Source organism: Nilaparvata lugens, chromosome 6, assembly GCF_014356525.2.
Source record: "Nilaparvata lugens isolate BPH chromosome 6, ASM1435652v1, whole genome shotgun sequence".
Classification (NCBI taxonomy): Eukaryota; Metazoa; Arthropoda; class Insecta; order Hemiptera; family Delphacidae; genus Nilaparvata; species Nilaparvata lugens.
In genome coordinates, this window is record NC_052509.1 from 29180929 (window position 1) to 29202955 (window position 22027).

At 35.0% G+C, this 22027-nt stretch overlaps 1 protein-coding gene across 1 annotated transcript in view; it reads right to left on the bottom strand.

Annotated features, from left to right (window-relative positions):
- LOC120351881 overlaps window positions 1-19877 on the bottom strand; it is an 83142-nt gene extending 63265 nt beyond the window's left edge. Inside the window, exon 1 of the mRNA XM_039430632.1 lies at window positions 18697-19877. Coding sequence (XP_039286566.1) covers window positions 18740-19678 — 939 coding nt within the window. The 5' untranslated portion in view covers window positions 19679-19877 and the 3' untranslated portion in view covers window positions 18697-18739. The remainder of the gene's footprint in view (window positions 1-18696) is intronic.
- Window positions 19878-22027: the final 2150 nt, after the last annotated feature.

Below are 22027 nucleotides of genomic sequence, written 5' to 3' on the forward strand. Positions count from 1 at the left end.
AATCAGCCAAAAATAAATGTGTAGCTGCTTGGAAAATAATTAGAAAAAGTTCCAAACCACCTCTGTCAAATTCAACATTGGTTTCCGCCGAGGACTTCAATAATTTCTTTGTAAATACTGTCTCTGAAATGCGGGAAGCAATTGAACCAGCTAATGTGTCAGCTGAGGAGCTTTTAGCGTCTTCTCCCGGATCCAAGTTTGAGTTTGGTCTGAGGGAATTGTCATCTAAAGTAATTGCAGATATAGTATCCAAAATTAGGTCATCTATCAGTAAAGATATTTATGATCATTCCAGCTCTATGATAAAAACTGTCATAAATGTTATTTTGGAACCATTAACTTTTTGTTTCAATGCCTGCATTAGAGAGTCCGTTTTTCCACGGATACTCAAGCATTCCAGAACAGTGCCTATTCATAAAAAAGGTTGCAAAAATTTACCCAAAAATTTCAGACCCATATCCATCCCACATATTTTCAGTAAGATATTGGAATATGCTGTTGCTAATCAATTGTACGAGTTCCTTGAGAGAAACTTTTCGATCTGAGTCGAGCTTTTGATGTTGTTGATCATAATATCTTAGCGAAAAAACTCCATCATCTTGGTGTACGTAACAAGGCTCTAGAATTTCTTCAATCATATTTGAGAGATAGAAGTCAGACTGTGTGTGTGAACTCCAGTCTCTCAAGTCCTCTATCTGTTCCTCATGGAGTTCCTCAAGGATCCATTCTTGGGCCTCTACTCTTTATAATCATGATGAACGATATTGAGTACAGTATTGGTTCTAAAGTCGTCCGTTATGCTGATGACTCATCCATGGTAACTGTGGATAGCGACTTGAATGCTCTTCAGCAGAAAATGATCAAGTGTCAGGATGAGGCTGCAGTGTGGTTCTGTGCAAATGGTTTGCTTCTGAATAGAGATAAAACTCAGTTGTTGGTGCTTGCACTGAGACAAATCACTGAGGTCGCTGAGGGTGCAGGAAGTGGCAGGCTTCTTGGTCTCACACTTGACCGAAAGCTTTCTTGGAGTGAGCACATAGATAGTGTATGCTCTAAACTCTCTAGATCCATATACTTGCTTCGTAGTCTAAGGGAATCAGTCCCCAAAAAGTACCTGAGGTCATGTTACTTTGCGTTTTTTCAAAGTGTCTTTGTTTACGGTCTGGAACTGTGGGGCTGTGCCCCAGATGTCCAAAAGGTACTCCTTTTGCAAAAGAAAGCTCTCAGGATAATCTCCGGTGCCGCTTATCTTGAACATTGCAAGCCTCTCTTCATTAAGGAGAAAATTATGACAGTGTATAGCATGGTAGCATTCAGGCTTCTAATGAGTGTGAAGAGGAGAATAGACAGTTTCCTTTGCAGAGATGAAGTGCACAGTTATAGTACAAGAAACAGATATAAAATTGATGTTCCTTATTCTAGGTTGGGGAAGATTTTAAAAAGTCCCAAGCACATTTCCCTTAAGCTTTTTAATGTGCTGCCATGCTCGGCAAGGGTTTTGCAGGAGTCCAGATTCAAATCTGAACTGGAGGGCATTCTTTTGCAAAACCCTCTATATTCTTTTGATGACTTCTTCCAGATGAGAATGGACAACTTTTTCAAGCTTTAATTTTTCAACTCAGTTTAAGTCTAGGATGGCCATATTGAGCTTATCGATTTTTCTATTTTCCACAAGGCTGACCATGGTTTCCTACTATTTCCTGTGTATGATTATATAAAATCACTTCATTTTACACATGTGTTTCCAAGTTATTTTATAGTAATTGTATTTTTACCAATGTATTTTAATTATGATTAGTATTATATTGTATTGACGTTTCCAATTGCCATTTTTTATGTGCTCAAAGGAATAAAAGCATTCTTATTCTTATTCTTATCCTTATTCTTATTCTTACTTCACATTTTGGTTCGCCTCATGGTTTGGTTTTATCCCCAATTATGTTCCTAATCTATGTTAACGATCTGTTGAAGCTAAATCCCAGAAATTGTTCTACATTGTCATTTGCAGATGATACAACGCTCGTTTTCAGTGGAAATAGCTGGGAGGAGCTTTTCAATAATGCGAACAAGAGTTAAAAAATAGTGCAAAAATGGCTTCAGGATCACATTCTCACCTTAAATACCGATAAAACCAAATAAATCACTTTCTCACTCAACATAACCGGGCAACCACTAGTATCTGGATTCAAAAATGAATACCAATAAAACCAATACTATGAATGAAGAACAAGAGATAAAATCAGTGGAAAGAGTGAAAACTATGAAATACCTAGGAATAGTAGTAGACCAACACCTAAAGTGGAACAAACACATAGAATATTTATGTTCAAAACTGAAGTACTTGATACACATCTTCTACAAAATACATAAAATAAAAAAATTGTATATAATTGGGAAAGTATATCATGCATACGCCCACTGATTATTTCAATATGTAATAGAGGTCCGGGGCGCTGCCTTTTACACACATTCAAAAAAAGTTTTTATTTTGCAAAAACACATGATAAGAGCAGCTCTTGGAAGACCACGACTTTATTCAGGTAGAGAAACTTTCATCGAACTAAATGTCCCAACTCTGAGACAGACCCACATTAAAAGAGTAATTTGTTAGATAAGCAAACATAGAAATCAGTTTAAAATTCATATAACTCCCTATAACATACGGGCAAATAGTGCAAATAGATTTAACATACATCTCATAAAGCTTACTATATGCAGACATCAACTTCAATACTATTGCAATTATTTAATCAATAAAATACCACTTGATTTTGTTAACAGGAATATAACTGGGAATTCAAATAGAATCATACAGGAATGGGTTGACAGGAACATCAACTTTAAATATTAATCTAATGAATAAGAGTTTGAGATACATTCGTGTATGTCTAAATTTTAAGTTGTTGAGGATATGATTTAATATTTTTGCTTTTGTTTTGTATTCTTTCTTCTCTTTATTACTATTGTGATTTTATTTTGTACTAGCCGTCAGGCTCGCTTCGCTCGCCATATCCGTCTAGCCAGGGGGCTCCGCCCCCTGGACCTCCGACTGGATCGTCCAAAAATGAGATCAGCGCCTGCATTTTCCATCTGAGCATGCTTCATTCCATCAGAAAGTCAAAGTACTGAGAAAACGCAGAAAAGCTTTGGAAAACGTTGGAAAAACGCTGATTTTGGGCGTATCTTTGATGAAATACCAAAGTCATCTAATTACGAAATTTTTAGATCCTAGCTAAACTTCTGTACCAAATTTGAACATTTTCTCTCTTACTTGATGAAAGAACTGAGAAAACGCAAAAAACCGAGAATTTTGGGCGTATCTTTGGCGTTATTTCAAATTCCTTCTAACGCAACACTATTACACCCCAGCTGAGCTAAATTTGAACATTTTATGTTGATTTATTCTCGATAAAGCTGAGAGAAGAACGCTAAAAAACGATGGAAAAACACACATTTTGGGCATATCTTTGGAAATTTTTCCAAATCCGTTCTTAGTGCTCCTCTAAAGAGCCAACTGAACATACCTACCAAATTTGAAATTTTATGTCATATTTTTATCATATGTTAGGACGATCCAGTCGGGGGTTCAGACTAAACGTCTGGCTAAACGGATATGGCGAGCAAAGCGAGCCTGACGTTTAGTAATATAATAATAATATTTCCAGGAATGGCTCTGATTGAAGTAGCAGTGCCCAATCAATTTTTTCGCGATAAATGCATTTCAATCTTCAACTTGGTGCCAACCTAACAAAGTCAACTCAACTTTATGCCAACCCTTAATATTAATTTAGTTACCAGTTAACAACTGTTTTGAAGAGGTACTCTCTCTAGATTATAGTTCTATATTATCATATGGTATGGACATTTCAATTATAATTGAGAGATTGGAATAAGAAGAATATACATGTTAAAAGACCAACTTCAAACCCTTAAAAACCACCCTTAGAGTTGAAATTTTACCAAATCCGTTCTTAGTGCGCCTCTAAAGGGCCAACTGAAGATACCTACCAAATTTGATCATTTTTGGTCCGGTAGATTTTCAGTTCTGCGAGTGAGTGAGTAAGTGAGTGAGTGAGTCAGTCAGTCAGTCAGTCTGAAATGTTTTCAATTTCAATATCAATATCAATATCAATTTCAATTCATTTCAATTTCAATTTCATTTCAATTTCAATTTCAATTCAATTTCAATTTCAATTCAATTTCAATTTCAATTTCAATTTCAATTTCAATTTCAATTTCATTTCAATTTCAATTTCAATTTCATTTCAATTTCAATATCAATTTCAATTCAATTTCAATTTCAATTTCAATTTCAATTTCAATTTCAATTTCAATTTCAATTTCAATTTCAATTTCAATTTCAATTTCAATTTCAATTTCAATTTCAATTTCAATTTCAATTTCAATTTCAATTTCAATTTCAATTTCAATTTCAATTTCAATTTCAATTTCAATTTCAATCTCAATCTCAATTTCAATCTCAATTTCAATCTCAATCTCAATCTCAATTTCAATTTCAATTTCAATTTCAATTTCAATTTCAATTTCAATTTCAATTTCAATTTCAATTTCAATTTCAATTTCAATTTCTATGGCATCAGCTGTTAAAAAATGAATTGCACGTGTTCGAGGCACATAAATCTGGTGTGTAAATCTGTACGCACCTCAAGGTCCGTACTATTAGGGTCTAAAACAAGCGCTGATAACTTGAGTTAGCAATGTTACTTTTGTAGTGCGCGCTGTGTGTAACTCGGTTCAGCGCAGCCAGCACCGCTTTAACGCCGTGGCATTAGCGCTTGTATAACATGGGCCTTAGGTGTGAAAAATGTTGTATTAGAAGTGCTGTGGGATATCGTCAAACATAGGCACAAAATAAGTGTTTTTCTTTTTTTTGTCAGCTTTTTCCAAATTAGGTACAAATGTTCACAGGGTGAACAAATGTCAGCTAGGGTCTAAAACTATTATGTTGAGAGGTGCCCAATATTTCACTGAAGATACGCTCAAAGCTGGCATATTCCAAGTTTTTCTATATTTTTCGTTTTTTTATTATTTTATGGACAAAAATTTTTTATATCTGTTCCATAGGTCCGCGTAATATTTTTTTAGGTTCAGAGTAAGTTGTTTTTTCAGGGGTTTCAGAAACAACTGAATTTGAAAGTGTAAACTTGAGGTAATAGCGGTGATAAATTAGAGGGATTCCTTTCTTCAGTTTTTTATTTAGTTTTCTATGCAATTTCTCCATTTCTCAGAAAATTCATACTCGAGAGAGTTTGATATGAATGTTTTGTAAGTTAACCACGTGATTCCTATCTGAAATTTCAAAGGCCTGAACTGAATACAATAATTTTCATAATATCCTAACAAAGTCTCTACAGAGAAATATTTATTCATTCCAATAGAAACACGATTTTTTCCATCCTGCACTACATAATTCGAATCAAACGGTTCCTAAAATTCTCTTTTGACTTTTTGATGGAAAGGAGCATGCCCATATGAAAAATGCAGACGAGCGAAGCGCGCCTGCCGACTAGTATCAAATAGTTTCCATCGATAGAACCTATAGTACTGTACTTTGAAATCTTTCAATTCACTTCAATTTTTTATATTATTGCTGCTGGATCCTCCTTAGTCCGCCACTGCCTGTGATTCCATGACCCCTGGACCCCGACAGTGTCAATGGGACTCGCTTCATTCGCCTGCAAATCCCATTGAAACAGATTCATCTTGTACATCATATCACTCAAAAGAGTATTTTGAAGTTGCTTCACTCGCTTGTTCTTTTGAAATGTGACTCTTGGATAAGAACATGAAAAAATGAACCAATACCTAAGCTGAACCTCATTATGAAGTTTGAACTATTGGTTCTTGTAAAATGTGATATAACTCTTAAAAAAGCGATGAATGAATGGGAAAACCAGGCGTGATTTCAGGAAATCTATAGAGTTAGTGCATGAAATATTTATGTCAGTTTACTCGTGAAAACTCCGGCACTCAGAGCGTGAGATGAGCTTGGTTGTCGGGCTCGGTGACAACAATCAAGCTCTCTGCACGCTAGCTTCAACTAGTCTCCCCGACAGTAAATACCCTACTGGTTCAGAGGGGACTAGTTGTCGAGACCGTAGACGACAACTAAGCTCCTCGGTCGCTGACGACAACTAGTCTCCCCGTCAGTAAAGCTCCTCTCTCAGGAGCTCAGTTGACGCCGTCAGTAAATCCCCTCGAATGTGGTTTTAAAAGGAGCTTTACTGTCTGGGAGACTAGTTGGCGCGTTTTCAAAATAATGCACAATATAGTAAGCCTATACAGCCTCAGTTTTTATAAGTGATTCACTTGTGAAAAATACTTCAGGTATTGCACTGTCTATTGTATACAGAAATGTAACTCAAACTGTATACATAGAATATTATGCGTTTTGGAATGACAATTTTATGACGAGCAAAATTTCCAGCATTCGTGAAGTGTGAAATAATAATTCTACCAGTTTATTCGCTTCTGATTTGTGAACTATTAGAGTCTCTACCATTCAAAGCTCATTGAGCTTTCACTCTTATTTATAGACAAAGAATTCGAAACCAAATCGCTGTACAAATAATTGACTGAGTATAAACAATTCCAATTTTTTTGCTGTTATAGCGTTTACGGATAGGGCTGTGTGGACACATGATCTGTATTCCAGATCATAGAGACTAATGATATACTGTTGATCAATTAATGTTTTAACAAAAAAAAAAAAAAAACAAAATGTACTGTTTATGTTTATTGATAAAACTTTTTGATTGAATAATCATGTTGTAACAAACTGAATGTGCATTGATTAACTAGCATTGATCTAGTTTTCATCCAGACAACGGACGTACCATATTGCAATGCATTATATTTTTTTTAACATTTGTCACAGTGTCACTGGGTCACAGGTCACAGTCAGGGGACTTCAGAGTTGTGCACTGTCGGTGGCAGAATGCAGTTAATCTTGGAGCCATCGAGTGAATTTATGAGCGCGGTACAGCGACATGCATGTCACTGCTGTTAATTTTAAGCGTTCTCAAATTAGTGCCGCTGCATGGGAGCCATCTATCAAACGCAATACGACGAACAATGAGGCCAGGCTTCACAGTCAGCTCTGCACCGGCAAGATGCCGCTGCATGTGGAAGCTGGCACAATATTCATCTTGTGCCACAGGAAGTCAGAAGTTGGCAAGTTGCTAAGTACCGGAAGCGGTTCAAGTGTGAACTGACAATGGTCGTGTGTCACACTGATGGAAACTGAAGTTTGACATCGATTTGTTGAATGTATTGGATTTCAATGCAATGGACAAACTGTAAAGAAATATCCACTTGACTAAATTCGTTTAGTCAACAGATTAGACGTGTTATGAAAACACTCCACAGTGGGTAAACTTAACACCAGAGAATATTGAATTCCAATTGATATAAAATCAATGAAGAATAATGTGACTTGAACAACCCTACTATCCCTTATTACTACAATAATAATATCCATTACTTCATAGATCCAATTATAATTTGATTATATGGATGAGGATTACTGGAGCAATATTTTTGTAAGAAGTTTTTTTTATATTGAATTCAAATTTTGGTTTATTTTCCATTAATTTCTGTGTTGATATAACAGTTGATATTCTGTAACTCAAAAATTAAAATTCAACTCTGTCAGCCTACTCACAACATGAACAATTTCATTATTAAATAATGTTAAAATATTTCTGCTATTCTTTTGTGAATAAACTTGGTGGATCAATAAATATCTCCTGCAGACATAAATTCGTAATTTCTAACAACTCAACTTGTTCGCATTATTCTACTGTACTGCTTCAATGATCTTCATCTCGACATGTACATAACCTATTCATAGTACCCAAGTACCCAAGATACAGGTCATACCGAAATACAGGTCGACGGTTTTGCGTTTCTCTCTATGTTAGTATGTTTTTATGTATGCTTGTTCCACATTTAAGATTGAACACGGCATGATAGATTTTCATGAAATTTGACAGGAATGTTCCTTTTTGAATTGCTTGTCGATGTATATGAAAGGTTTTTTTTGAAATTTTGCATTTGAAGGATAATATGGAAGAAAAAGGAAATTCCTGTATACCCCAACATTACGGTAAAAATCAGTCTAGAGAATTATTAAGACTAGAGAATCTGTTGTGGAGTGGATTATTAATATCATAATATGCAATGACGCATGCGATTAATAACGTGAAGACTAAGATAAAGCAATCTTTTTTTCTGCTCAAAGTAACATAGTATTTGATAATTCCAGTTAATTAATTAAATTATTAATTTTAATCATAGTAATGCTAATTTTCCAAGGTACATCTCCATATCTCTATATCTATAAAAGGCTAAGCCGCGACTGACTCAAATCACACCACAGCCCAAACTACTGAGCCTAAAAACTTAAAATTTCGCACAATTGTTTATGGTAGCCTCAAAACATCCACTAAGAAAGGATTTTCAGAAATTTGCCTCCCTGAGGGAGCTGGGGCCCCCCAAAAATCTCGTACTTTTTAACCGCTCATTCCACAGCAAAGTCATGAGAAACTTTTTTGTTCAGCTACGAAAAATATTTAGATATATGCAGAAAAATTCCGATCAGGAGCACATGGGTGTTCAGGAGAGGGCTTTTTTCGAAAAATTTTTATGTAAAATCATACTACAGCTAGAATTGATTGACCTACAGACTTACACAAACTTTGCACAAGTATTCTTCAAACATGCTAGACGCGCACTAAGAACGGATTTTGAGATATTTTGCCTCTAAGGATTTCAAAGGATAAAAAAAGATCCTATTAAGTAAGGTTATAAACATGGTAAGGTAAACGCCATATGAAACAAAAAATCTACAAGAGTAACTTTTTCCAGTAAATCTAATAACAAATCCATTGACACCACATTTGTCAAGATTGAACAAAAAATAAGGATCTCATGGGAAAACTAGATCCAATAACTAAGAAACCAAGAATAACTTTTTCCATTTATCAAGATTGAACAGAAAATAAGGAAAAATTAGATCCAATTTCTTGAATAACTAAGAATAATTTTTTTCAGTAAATCCATTATTTGTCAAGGGATCCTAACTCTGAAACTGAGCAACAAGCATTTTTATGTTGAGACCCTTTCTTAAGCAAACCTCAGCACTAAACCCCCCCCCCACAGGGGGGGGGTTGGGGGGCTTGACCCTCTGCCTTTAACCAGCCAAGCTTGAACTACTTGAAAACTCACCTCAGGTTGTATTGAGAAGAAAAAATATATAATAAAAATGTATAAGAAAGAAGTCAAGTCGGATATATTACTTGTTGATCAGAGTGTACATCTTGATGAGAGTATTACCAAATATGAGTATATCACTCACACACCATATATTCAACAGACATTTAATTACAATGATGAAATTCGAATTAGTTTAAAACAAGAAGATATTTATACACTTCCAAGTAGAAGTTTTCTCATAATTGAAGGCGAAATCAAAGTGAAAGATAAGAATGATGTTGAAACCAAGGACTTTTCACTTATCAATAATGGAGTTGCATACCTATTTGATGAAATCAGATATGAATTGGGAGGGGTTGAAGTTGATCGCACACGTAATGTAGGATTGACAACAACCATGAAAAACTATCTACGTCAATCAAAACTCAATGAAAAAATTATGGAGAATGCAGGATGGAAGTTGACTGGATGGAAAAGTTTAGATAAATTCTGCTTTTGCATTCCTTTGGATATGTGGTTAGGTGTAATGGAAGACTATAGTAAAGTTCTATTAAATGTTCGTCAGGAAATTGTTCTATTAAGATCATCATCAGACTTAAATTGTATTGAATCAGAGACAGCAAAATCGGTGAAAATTGATATTACAAAACTACAATGGAAAGTACCCTATACACATGCTTCTGACACTGTTCGTCTTGATCTGCTGAGTTTAACACATAGTGATATACCAATTACCATTCCATTCAGATCATGGGAATTGCATGAATTTCCACAATTACCTGAAACTACTTATCTTCAATGGACAGTTAAGACAACTTCGAACATATTGAAACCTAGATTCATTATTCTTGGATTACAAAAAAATAGGAAAAATGTTATAACTGCTAACAGGTCACATTTCGATTTCTGTAATCTGAACAATGTTAATCTCTATTTAAATGCTCAATCATTCCCCTATGAAAATATTGTTGGTAATAAACATTTATTGTATCACATGTTCTCTGAATTCCAAAATGAATACTATCCTTATAACAGCAGTACATCAATTGAGCATAAAACATTCAATGAATATGCACCATTGGTTGTTATAGACTGTAGTAAGCAAAATGAACTATTGAAATCTGGTGCAATAGACATAAAGTTGACATTGGAAACAACAAATTATTTCTCAGAAAAAACCAGTGCCTACTGTTTAATCCTCTATGATAATGAGTTTGAATATACACCACTGAGTGGAACAGTAAAAAGAGTATTATAAATCTTCTATAAAATAACAAAGAACTAGACAATATTCAAATCAAAAGTATTATCTACAAATGTATCAATATTTTACCTTCAGTATCATCCCATTAATTTATAGAATTGTTCTTGTCTTCCCATAGAATTTTCTCCAAATTTAATTTTAAAGCATTTTATATTATTATTTGATTTATCAGCTTCTTTCAAAGCAAAATACTGACTGTGATGATATAGTGTCATCTATATGAGCTTAGATTCTTCATTAAAGTTGAATAATATTCTTGGTCTGGGTAACCAAACCTATATTTTTTCTGGGTGTACTCACCTACATCTACAATTTCTTTCTGGGTGTACTCACCTAAACCTAAGATTTTTCACCTATATTTATTACATTTTTTTCATACCATTCTTTAAAAGAGATTCCAGAAGAAAGTGAGAATTGTTGGATTAAGTTTGGATCAGTCATATACTTCCATTCTTTTTCATTATTGAGATTGATGTTTGGTATGAAAGTTGCAGCTAATGGTATACATTGTAAAAAATGGAAAAAATTCTGAATCAAATTTTTGATATCAACATTAATATCACTATTATTATCTTTATCATACAAATATCGACCAAATTTATCAACACTCATGATCTATTTTTATAATAAATGTTTAATACAACCTGAGGTGAGTTTTCAAGTAGTTCAAGCTTAGCTGGTTAAAGGCAGAGGGTCGAGCCCCCCCAACCCCCCCCCCTGTGGGGGGGGGGGGTTTAGTGCTGAGGTTTGCTTAAGAAAGGGTCTCAACATAAAAATGCTTGTTGCTCAGTTTCAGAGTTAGGATCCCTTGACAAATAATGGATTTACTGAAAAAAATTATTCTTAGTTATTCAAGAAATTGGATCTAATTTTTCCTTATTTTCTGTTCAATCTTGATAAATGGAAAAAGTTATTCTTGGTTTCTTAGTTATTGGATCTAGTTTTCCCATGAGATCCTTATTTTTTGTTCAATCTTGACAAATGAGGTGTCAATGGATTTGTTATTAGATTTACTGGAAAAAGTTACTCTTGTAGATTTTTTGTAAAATTAACGGTTTCTTAGTTATTCAAGAAATAAAAAAAGCTGGATCTAGTTTTCCCATGAGATCCTTATTTTCTGTTCAATCTTGACAAATGGGGTGTCAATGGATTCGTTATTAGATTTACTGGAAAAAGTTACTATTGTAATTTTTTTGTAAAATTAACGGTTTCTTAGTTATTCAAGAAATAAAAAAAAGCTGGATCTAGTTTTTTTTTCCAAAAAAGTGGGAAATCTTCATTTGAGGTTTATTGTGAGATTAGGGGTATGGCTAGGTTAGGTTAGATCAGATTACATTGGATTGGGCAAGGTTAGAACCAAGAATCAGATTTGAGCCAGGTTTGAGCCAGCTTTGGGGCAGCTTTTCTCCAGCTTTTCTTCAGCTTTTCTTCAGCTTTTCTCCAGAAGTCTCACTTTACCCCTACTCTCATGTTCGCGGCGCGTTTATCTGTACGCACCTTAACATAATCATTGGAAAGCTTAAAATAATCTTATCAATCAGCTGATCGAATAATTTTTTTGTAAATCGAGAGCGCGAGCTTGCCACGTGGGTGTTCCATTGTTGTATTCTTGGCCAGTTCGGTTTGCGCCTTCTATCAGCTGTTTATGTAGTCTAATACATTCCGATTAGAACAGAGCACAGAGATTTTCTTTGGTTAGGAGTTTGTTGATAATTCTTTTTTCAAATTCAAGTTCTATTGCCATCAAAAATCACATTGGAAACTTTCTTAATAGACAACAAGATTACAAAAAAAATGTCGAACATATAAATTTATACTTATAAAATTCTTATCTGACTGACTCACTGATCACGATTTCTGGAAAACTACTGGATGGATTGCAACAAAACTTGGAATATAGCTTTCTTTTACGTCCGAGGTGCTCACTAAGAAATATTTTGGCGATATTTCAACTCTAAGGGTGGTTTTCAAGGGCTTAAAGTTCGTCTTTCAGCATGTATATTCTTCTTCTCCCAATCTTTCAATATTTTAATTGAAATGTCCATATCATATGTTACTATAGAACTATAATCTAGATAGAGTACCTGTTCGAAACAGTTGTTAACTTCTTCTTCTTCTTCTTATCCTGGCGCTACAGCCCGATGTGGGCTTTGGCCTCCTCCACAATCATCCTCCAACTATATCTGTCTTCCGCCTTCCTTCTCCAGCCTCTGACACTCAACGCTCTCAGGTCCCTCTCTACATCCTGCTTCCATCGCACTCTTGGCCTTCCTCTTCTTCTGACTGCATCTAAATTTTCATTTAACATGACTTTTTGCATCCTATTCTCAGTCATTCTTGCCACGTGTCCCAGCCAGCTTATCCTTCTTGCCTTGATGAAACGAAGAATATTCTTGCCTTGCAGAATTGTTTCTATTCCCCGGTTCATCCTCAGTCTCCACGCACCATTCTCATACACTGGGCCTCATATCCTCCTCAGTATCTTCCTCTCAAAGACCATCAGAGCTTTGCTTTCTTCTTGCAGAATTGTCCATGCTTCGCTGCCGTATGTGACAATTGGTCTTATCAGAGTAGTGTATATTCTCATTTTTGTGCTCCTGATGAGGAGTTTTGATTCTAGCAGTCTACTATTCGCAAAGTATGCGTGATTTCCAAGCATTATTCTTCGTTTTATTTCAGTTGAAATTCTATTGCTGCTGTTAATCTCAGTTCCCAGGTACGTGAAGCTTTTAACCGTTTCGAACGTGTCATCTCCAATTCTGATGGCTTCTTGCTCTCTCACTCCTCTGGGGCTCATTTCCATATACTTTGTTTCCCCCTTGTTCACTTCCAGGCCTACAAGCTGTGCTTTGTCCTTGACCTGTAGAAATACTTCCTCCAGTGACCTCATGTTTCTTGATATTATAACAACATCGTCCGCATATGCCAGGACTTGTGTCATCCTATTCATGATGTTGCCTCTTCTGTCAATGCTTTCCATTGCTTTCTGGAGAACTATATTGGAAAGCAAGGCTAATAGGACATCTCCCTGTCTTACGCCTTCAGTGATAGTGAATTCTCTACTCACTCTTCCTTCACTTAGCACTAAGCCTTTTGTGTCAGTCAAGGTCATTTTCACTAGACTAATTAATTTCCTAGGGAATCCAAAACCTTCTAGCGCCTCCTGCACTTCCACTCTCTTTACCCTGTCAAAAGCCTGCCTGAAATCAATGAACAGCATGTGTAAGTTTATGTTGTGTTCATAGAATCTCTCCATTATCTGTCTCAGGGTGAATATTTGGTCTGTAGTACCTCTGCCAGGTCGAAAACCACACTGATATTCGTCTATTATTATCTCTGCCAGTGTGCTCAACTTGACTGTCAGTAAGCAAGTGAAAATTTTATAGGCTATGTCTAGTAAAATGATACCCCTATAGTTATCACAAAACAATTTGTCGCCTTTTTTCAAGATGGGGCATATAAGGCCTTTTTTCCACTCAGGTGGCATCTTTTATGATCTCCATATTAGTATGATTAACTCATGCAAAGCTTCTACCAAAGCACTCTACCAAAGCTTCTCCTCCATATTTCCACATTTCAGCAGTAATGTTGTCCTCTCCAGCTGCTTTACCATTTTTCAACTTGCCTAAGGCTTCTCTTATGTCTTCAAGGCTTGGTTCTGCTACTTCAAATCAAATCAAATCAAATCAAATTATTTTTATTGCATGAAAAATTACAAACAATGGTGTACACATCACAAATTTGTAATGATTTTATTATTATACCTAATTTTAATGATTTTATACTTAACTAATCTTAGACACTAACAACTAGAGTAGATATTAGACAATATTGACAAAATTAAAATACAGTCATACACAAATTGTGAAGAAAAAAAGAAATATCATGCTTCTCCTCCACGAAGGCTGTAGCCTGTGTGTGGAAAGGAGTCTGTTTTTTATAAGAAAAGTATAATAATTTGTAGCAAAAGGTAAGGATAGTTTTTATAGATGAATAAAATATTGTAATATCTGGTAAGTTACCTGCGGTATTGTACTAGAGTAGTTAAGCTACTCTATTTTTAGAGAAAAAATATATAAGTAGATGAATAATTGCTTTAAATGAACAAATAATTCAATTGAATAACAAATTGGTACATACATGCAGTAAATAAACTAGAGTAGTATAAATTTATGTTTAGATACATTTAAAAAATATTACCAAATGAAGAATAGCCTGAAAAAGTTGCCCCAATCATTCTAGATGAAATATGATATTCAAATAATAATATGATAAATAATTGAAGTAGAAATCAGTTCATATACATATTCAGTCAAAACATTGGAACAACACATTGAAAATTATTGAAAAATGTTGATATCAATATAACTAGGAACATACAGCTGGATCACGAGTTTAATATAATTATTATTGATAGCTGGAATGGATCATGAGCTCTATATTTTCCCTTCCTATCTCCCTCAACCATATTTTAATGTATTTTTTGTACATATAGGGTGTACAGTTATGAACATTACGGAGGATGGTTGGCATGTTACTGTATAGAATATGTGCAATGTAATGGGTGTTTGTTGTTGAATGAGTTTTTATAAGTCTCGGAATTTCAATGCCTAATGAGTATGCTGAGCGTGTTGTGCGATTATGAGTTATTTTTTTGAACATATTGTTACTGTTTAAGCGAATGTAAAGAAGTAAACACTTGACATACAATTGTCGAATATCTAGAACATTGAACTCATCATATATTTCATTTGATGGCGTTCGAATGGGTTTATTCAGAGCTGTTTTAATAATTCGTTTCTGTGTAATGAGTAGAGAATTGAGTATGGATTTGTACGCCCCTCCATATGCTAAAATTCCGGCAGTTATCACAGATTGGACGTAAGTAAAATAAACTTTTCTCAAATCATCTATTGTTAAGAATTGGCGTAGGTTTAGGAATATGTAAATAGATCTCCGGATTTTGTTTTTCAAGTGGTTTATGTGATCTGACCATTTTAATTTATCGTCAACTATAACGCCCAAATATTTATATGAACTGACTCGCTCAATGGACTCGCAGCGGCAATGAATATTGTTAGGGTTTAAACAAGAATGCAAAGTTATTGAGTCAATGGGAGGATCCTGACTTTTTCGCAGAGAAACTTCAATGAATTTGGACTTTCCTATATTGAGTGTTAATATATTTTGGTCAAACCACGCTTTCAACAGGTGTAGGTCAGTGGATGCCTTTTGATACATTTCGTCTCTATTTCTACCGGTAACATGTAGCGCTGTGTCATCAGCGAATAAGAAAAGGCTGCCAGTGAGAGGTAGTTTAGCCAGGTTATTGATATAGATTAGGAATAATAATGGTCCCAATGTGCTTTCTTGCACCACACCGTAATCAATAGAATTTAAGCTGCTCTCAACTCCCATTATTTGGACAGCCTGTTTCCTATCCGTTAGGTAGCTGTTGAACCAGCTGAATGACTCATTACGGACACCTATGACCTCAAGCTTTTTCATTAGTTTAGATCTATCTACTGTATCGAATGCTTTAGCTAAGTCAAGAAAGATTATACAGTTATTTAGGTTGTCATTAAGTGAGCTGTTAACTTCTTTGGTTAAATTATATAATGCATCCGATATGTTTCTGTTATTCCTGAACCCAAATTGTCTGTCCGTTAAAATGTCATTTGTTTCAATGTAATTAGCTAACTGGAATTTAATAATCTTTTCCAAAATTTTCGAGAAAATACTCAAGAGAGAGATAGGTCTATAGTTGTTTTTTAAAGATTTGTCACCATTTTTGAAAAGAGGAAAAACACTGGCTATTTTAAAACTGTCTGGGAAGATACCTTGTTCAATACTCAAGTTATAAATATGTTTAAGAGGAGTTAGAAAAATATTTATATTTCTTTGTACAAATCTGGTTGGAATGTTATCATATCCGGGAGCAGACATACCTCTAAGTTTTGAAGTGAATATGATGATATCATCTTCACTTATCGGTGACATACAGAAATTAGTTTCAAGGCGATAGTTCTCATCATCCAAAACTGGTGGATTATTTGAGTTCACCGCCCTTGCCAAATTCTCTCCCACATGTGAAAAGAAACAATTGAATTCATTAGCTACTAACTTGGTCTTTTCCAGTGTTGAAACGGATCCATTATCTACTGTCTCAAAGTGCTCCAGTGGAAATCCTTCTTTATTATTGTTACCTCTACCAGATATCTCATTTATAATGCTCCAAAACTTTTTTGGATCATTCCCACTTTCATTTATTTTATTTCTATAGTATTGATTTTTAGTGGTTTTTAGTAAGTGATTCAGTCTATTTCTGTAGTTTTTAAAGTTATTGATTAAATTTCTATTAAAAGGTTGTTTTTCTGTTAATTTGAATAATCTGTCTCTTTCCGTAATCGATCTTACTAGTCCTTTCGTTATCCAAGGTTTTATTGTTTTAAGACGAGAATTATCTTGAGTAACCTGTCTTTTAGATTTGTCTATGTTACATTTTATAATGGAATAAAAATTATTTGTCGCAATATTGACGTCTTCCTCCATTGTAACAGAGCTCCATGTTTCCTCATTGAAAGTGGATAATAAGGTTTCATTGTGAATATAAAACTTGGGAAGATCAAATTTTCTATTGTCTTTGGATTTGGCAGTAATTTGAATGGATACAATGTAATGATCTGTAATTGCCACTTTGACGATAGCTGATTTAATTGCATTACAGTTAACATTGTTTAGAAAAATATGGTCAATCAGGGTGCTGCTATTTCTAATTTGTCTAGTCGGTTTATCGATACAGTTGATAAAGCCACTTTCATAAAGCATATTCAGATATGAATCAGTTTGTAAGTCATTGTTCAGTATGTTTATGTTCATATCTCCTACCAATATATTTGCTTTACCTTTCCTCTCAATGCTATTGTAGTGAGTATTAAGATCATCAATGAAATCGGCAATATGTGTATCGTGATTCCGATAAACGGCAAGGATCGAGTAATCTGTTTTGTCATAACAAAAATTAATTTCTAAAGTATTGACTCCACCGATATTCATGCAACGTCCTACTGATGATAAAGAGTTCTTGACAAAAACAATAACTCCATCGTTCCTATTTCGTTTATCTATCGTTTGATAAGTTGTATAGCCTTCTAACTGTTTGTTATCATCTGCATTGAGCCAAGTTTCGGTAAGGACGATGATATCTATTTCACAATTTAATGATCCAAGTCCTACCAGTAGATTATCAATGTTCTCATTGTAGCTTCTAATATTCAGATGTATTAATCTCAAGCTTTCTTCATTTGGATTAAAAAAGAGATTAAAAGAATGAAATGTATCGAACTCTTTACAAGAGATTAGATTATAGTTTTCCAATTCTGATTCATGTCTATCCATATATCGTTATTCAGCGAATGCTCCGCCCGCTCAACCGCCTCATCATATCAATAATAAGGCATACCAAAAGAGAGAAAAAGAGCAAGATCTAGATAGTATCTAAGCATCTAAGCATAGGAAAAACTACTATTTGAGTCTATCAGTCTGTATGATTGAGCAATAAAGTTCAGAGTGAAGAGAAAAATCATAGCAAAGAATAAATATGTAATAATATTAAACAATTGAACTTCCATTTTCGAAAAATAAGAAGTATATATACTTACATAAGACCTATTTCGTATGTTATATTTAATTGAAATGAAAATTTGATTGGATGATTGTATTAATATTTTGTTATGTTATATAAATAATATGTGTACCTCATATTATTTTAAAAATTAAAACTTTAATTGTACTTGGGTTTTTATTTAGGTACTCATATTTTCATATAATTCTAATCACTTCAGGATAAATCATACAAGAGCATTTTATTTATTGAGTTATAGATCACATTATTTGGCTTTTGTCTGCACTAATATAAGTACGTTTCTATGAGTGGTTCACCTCTGAATTATTATCACTCCTGGCTCAAATTCTCTCCAGCATGAAATTTAATTATTAATATCAAATATTGGGAAAAAAATTTGAAATTAGAAGAACGAAAAAAGAAAAATAACAATCTTATTGGTTCCTGACCATGTTTATGTACTAACTAAAATTATGTATATAGAGTTCATAAATCATTTGGACATGAATATCATTTAGCATATTAATAGTCAGAATTTATACAGTAGGAAAAAAAACAAAATGAAACATACGGGTCCTTGGATTGTCCATTCCTGTATTTCTGGTCACCTGCTTTTATGTGTTAGTCTGGTTGTTATCACAGGAAGCGTCAATATCTTGTGGAGTGAACACTCGGATTGGCGGGTCGTCAGCTCGCACCTTCACCCACATCTTCGCGTTCTTGAACCAGGCCCCGTTGATCTTCTTCTCCCTCACAAGATTCTTTCCATAAGAGAGTAGGAATTTGTTTTTCGGAGTGAGATGATCATTTATGTACACGTCCCCAGCTGGTAATGAGTCGCTTACGTCCTTTGTGGTTAGACGCTGATCTCTTTTTTTCCCGGCCGACATCCATGAATTTTGGGTACCTCTTGAAATGAATGACACTATTATAGAAGGAATTTTCCCTTTTTTTGTTGAAGGTATGCGATGAGCTATAGAAATATCTGACCGAGAAAAGGATAATTTCAAAGCTTTAGCAATGTTCTCGATAATTAGATAGATATCTTCATTCTGAGTAAACGGAATACCCACTATTTCTATATTGTTTTTACGCGTGTATTGCTGCACATCACTGATCTCCTGTCTAGCTAGCCACAAATCCTCGTTAAGTTTTTTGTTTTTTACTTTCAGACCCTCACATTCCGCTTTTAGGTTTCCTATATCCAATTGCACTTTGCTCAGATCACTTCGAAGTCCATTTAAAGCTGTTGTGTTTGAGTTTACCGCACTTTCTAACGATGAAATAGTCTTAGTGTTAGCGTCTAGTTTCGAGTCCACTTTGATTTCGAGGTTCTTGATCGCTTGTAGGATGGAATTCGTATCAGAAGACGGCACAGGCCCAGGCTTGAAGCAATCGTCACACTGCCATGTGTCTTTTTTTACACCGAGAGCAGCTAGTTTCGCTGCCGTGCGTACACGCGTGCACGCTACGTGATAAGTTTTTTTACAACTTGTGCACTTTATTAAATCGGCATTGTCTTGGAAATCCGAATTGCACTTTGAGCACGACATGACCGAGAATATAGAACACGACTGTTGACTGAGAATATAAATTTAATACAATAAAGTACGTCCGAAAATTAAATAAAAACACGGATGGGTTAACCGCCTTTAACACGCTTGGACAGATGGAAGGCAAGCTGAGCGGGCACGATGTTCACTATCAGAGCAAACCGATAACGACAACCTTTCTCCTCGGCATCTAGAGCCAGACTGATGACTTCCATGTCTACTGTATGGTACTTTGCTACCCAATTGTCCACATCTGGAGATTCTTCTGAGCTTGTGCCAATTTTCTCGAAGTGCTCAGCCCACCCTGCTCATTATTTGAGTTTCCTCTATTATCACATTACCCTCTTTGTCCTTGCATGCCTTTACCTTGGGTTGGAATCCTAAGCTTATGACTTTCTGGGCTTTATAGAATTTCCTTGTCTCATTTAGGGTGTTCAATTCTTCTAAATGCTGAAGCTTACCTTTCATATGTTCACGTTTGGCTTTTCTTATAATTTTATTGGCAGTTCTCCTTCTCTCTTTATACGTCTCTAGCTTTTGACGAGTTTCTCTTGGAATCATTGATACCCTGGCCTCATTCTTTTTAAGTACTGCATCTCTACATTCCTCATCATATCATTCTGCATATCTTCCGATTCTCCTTTCTCGTATTGTCTGTTTGGCCACTTGTATTATTGCTTGTCTCATTCCATTCCACAATCCCTCAACATTACTGTCATCAGCATATTGTTCAATGCAATTCAATGCTTGATCAAGTTCTCTATTCATGGCATTCTCGAATTGTTGTCTAGTTTCTGCATTAGTCAGTTTCTCTAGATCCCATTTGCATCTATTTTTCTTAGGTTCTCTATCTGCCATTGATAATCGCTGAAGTAATGTTGTTCTCACCATGAAGTGATCTGGATCACAATTTGGACCTCTTGCAGTTCTCACATCCTCTATAGAGCTTGCATGACGTTTTGAGACAAGAACATGATATATTTGGTTTACAAGATTTGATCCTGGCATTTTCCAAGTACCCAAGTGTATCTTTTTGTGTTCAAATTTTGTGCTGGCAATAACAAGAGAATGTTCCTCAGCAAACTCAACAAGCAATCTTCCATTTTCGTTGCATTCATCATGAAGGGTATTTTTTCCTGCAACCTCTGCCAGGGAGACTTTTTTCCCTATCTTTGCATTAAAGTCTCCTAGTAATAGCACCATTATCTTGCTTTGGAATTCTGCCACATAAACCTGCCAATTGGTCGTAGAAGGTTACTTTGTCATCTTCTGGTGCCTCTTCTGTGGGAGCATAGGCTGATATCATTGATGTATTCCAGAAACGACCTTTGATTCTTATTCTGCATACTCTGATATTGGTTCAAAACCTAGCACACTTTTCCTTAGATTAGTATTTATCATGAATGCTGTTCCATACATACCAGACTTTTCTGGGTTTCCACTGTAGTACAGGCTGAAATCTTTTTTGTTAATTCTCCCTGATCCTTTCCATCTCACTTCTTGCAGGGCTAATATGTCAAAATTGAACATAGTTTAACTAAATTCATTCATAATTCACTATTCTTTTGGATTTGAGTATTTGAATATTTGTAACTGATGCTTAATAGTCTTTCCATCCATCCTCCTCAAGGTTGTTCTGTTTAAAATCATAATCACCTTCTCTTTTGTATTGTTGTGAAAGGAGTAACGTTCTATTTGGATTTTCTATATTGTCAAGAACCACAAGGTTTGACATACCCCCAAACATCAGTTCCTTCTTTGAGAAGAGAAATAATTTTTTCCAACTTTAAAAACTAAAAGCTGATCAGAAAGTTTTGGCTGACAGACTAAAAACGCTGAGGAGAGGTAGAAGTGGGGCTAGCATTCTAGTCTCCCCTCCAGCCAGCTAGTGAAAAAGCTTTCCACTTTTCTTCTGAATAATTTCACACACTTTTTTCATCGCCTACCTCCTGAGACAGACCGAGCTGATCCGTGGATGGACATCCCCTGGTTCTTCATTCAGAACTCCCTTTATGGAAATTAATCAAAACAAACTTTAATTTTGATGATTCCAATACTCCCTGAGAAGATCGTTGTTACAGGTTATTTACTACTTTGAACTCAATCAAGTATTATTATTGATCTTATATTATTATCTATTATTGATCCTATTCGGCCTTTGGGGAGAGAGCACTCAGGAAGGGCTACTAGTTCAACCTACTGTTGTTTTATACTAATATCATATCTGCTGCGTGTATTGGATTTATTTTTCTTTCTGATCCCATGAAATTCATAGTTCTTATTGACCAATATTTATTGATTTATTTGTGTCAGATTTCATTATCAAGCTGAAATTATTAGTCCTTGGCT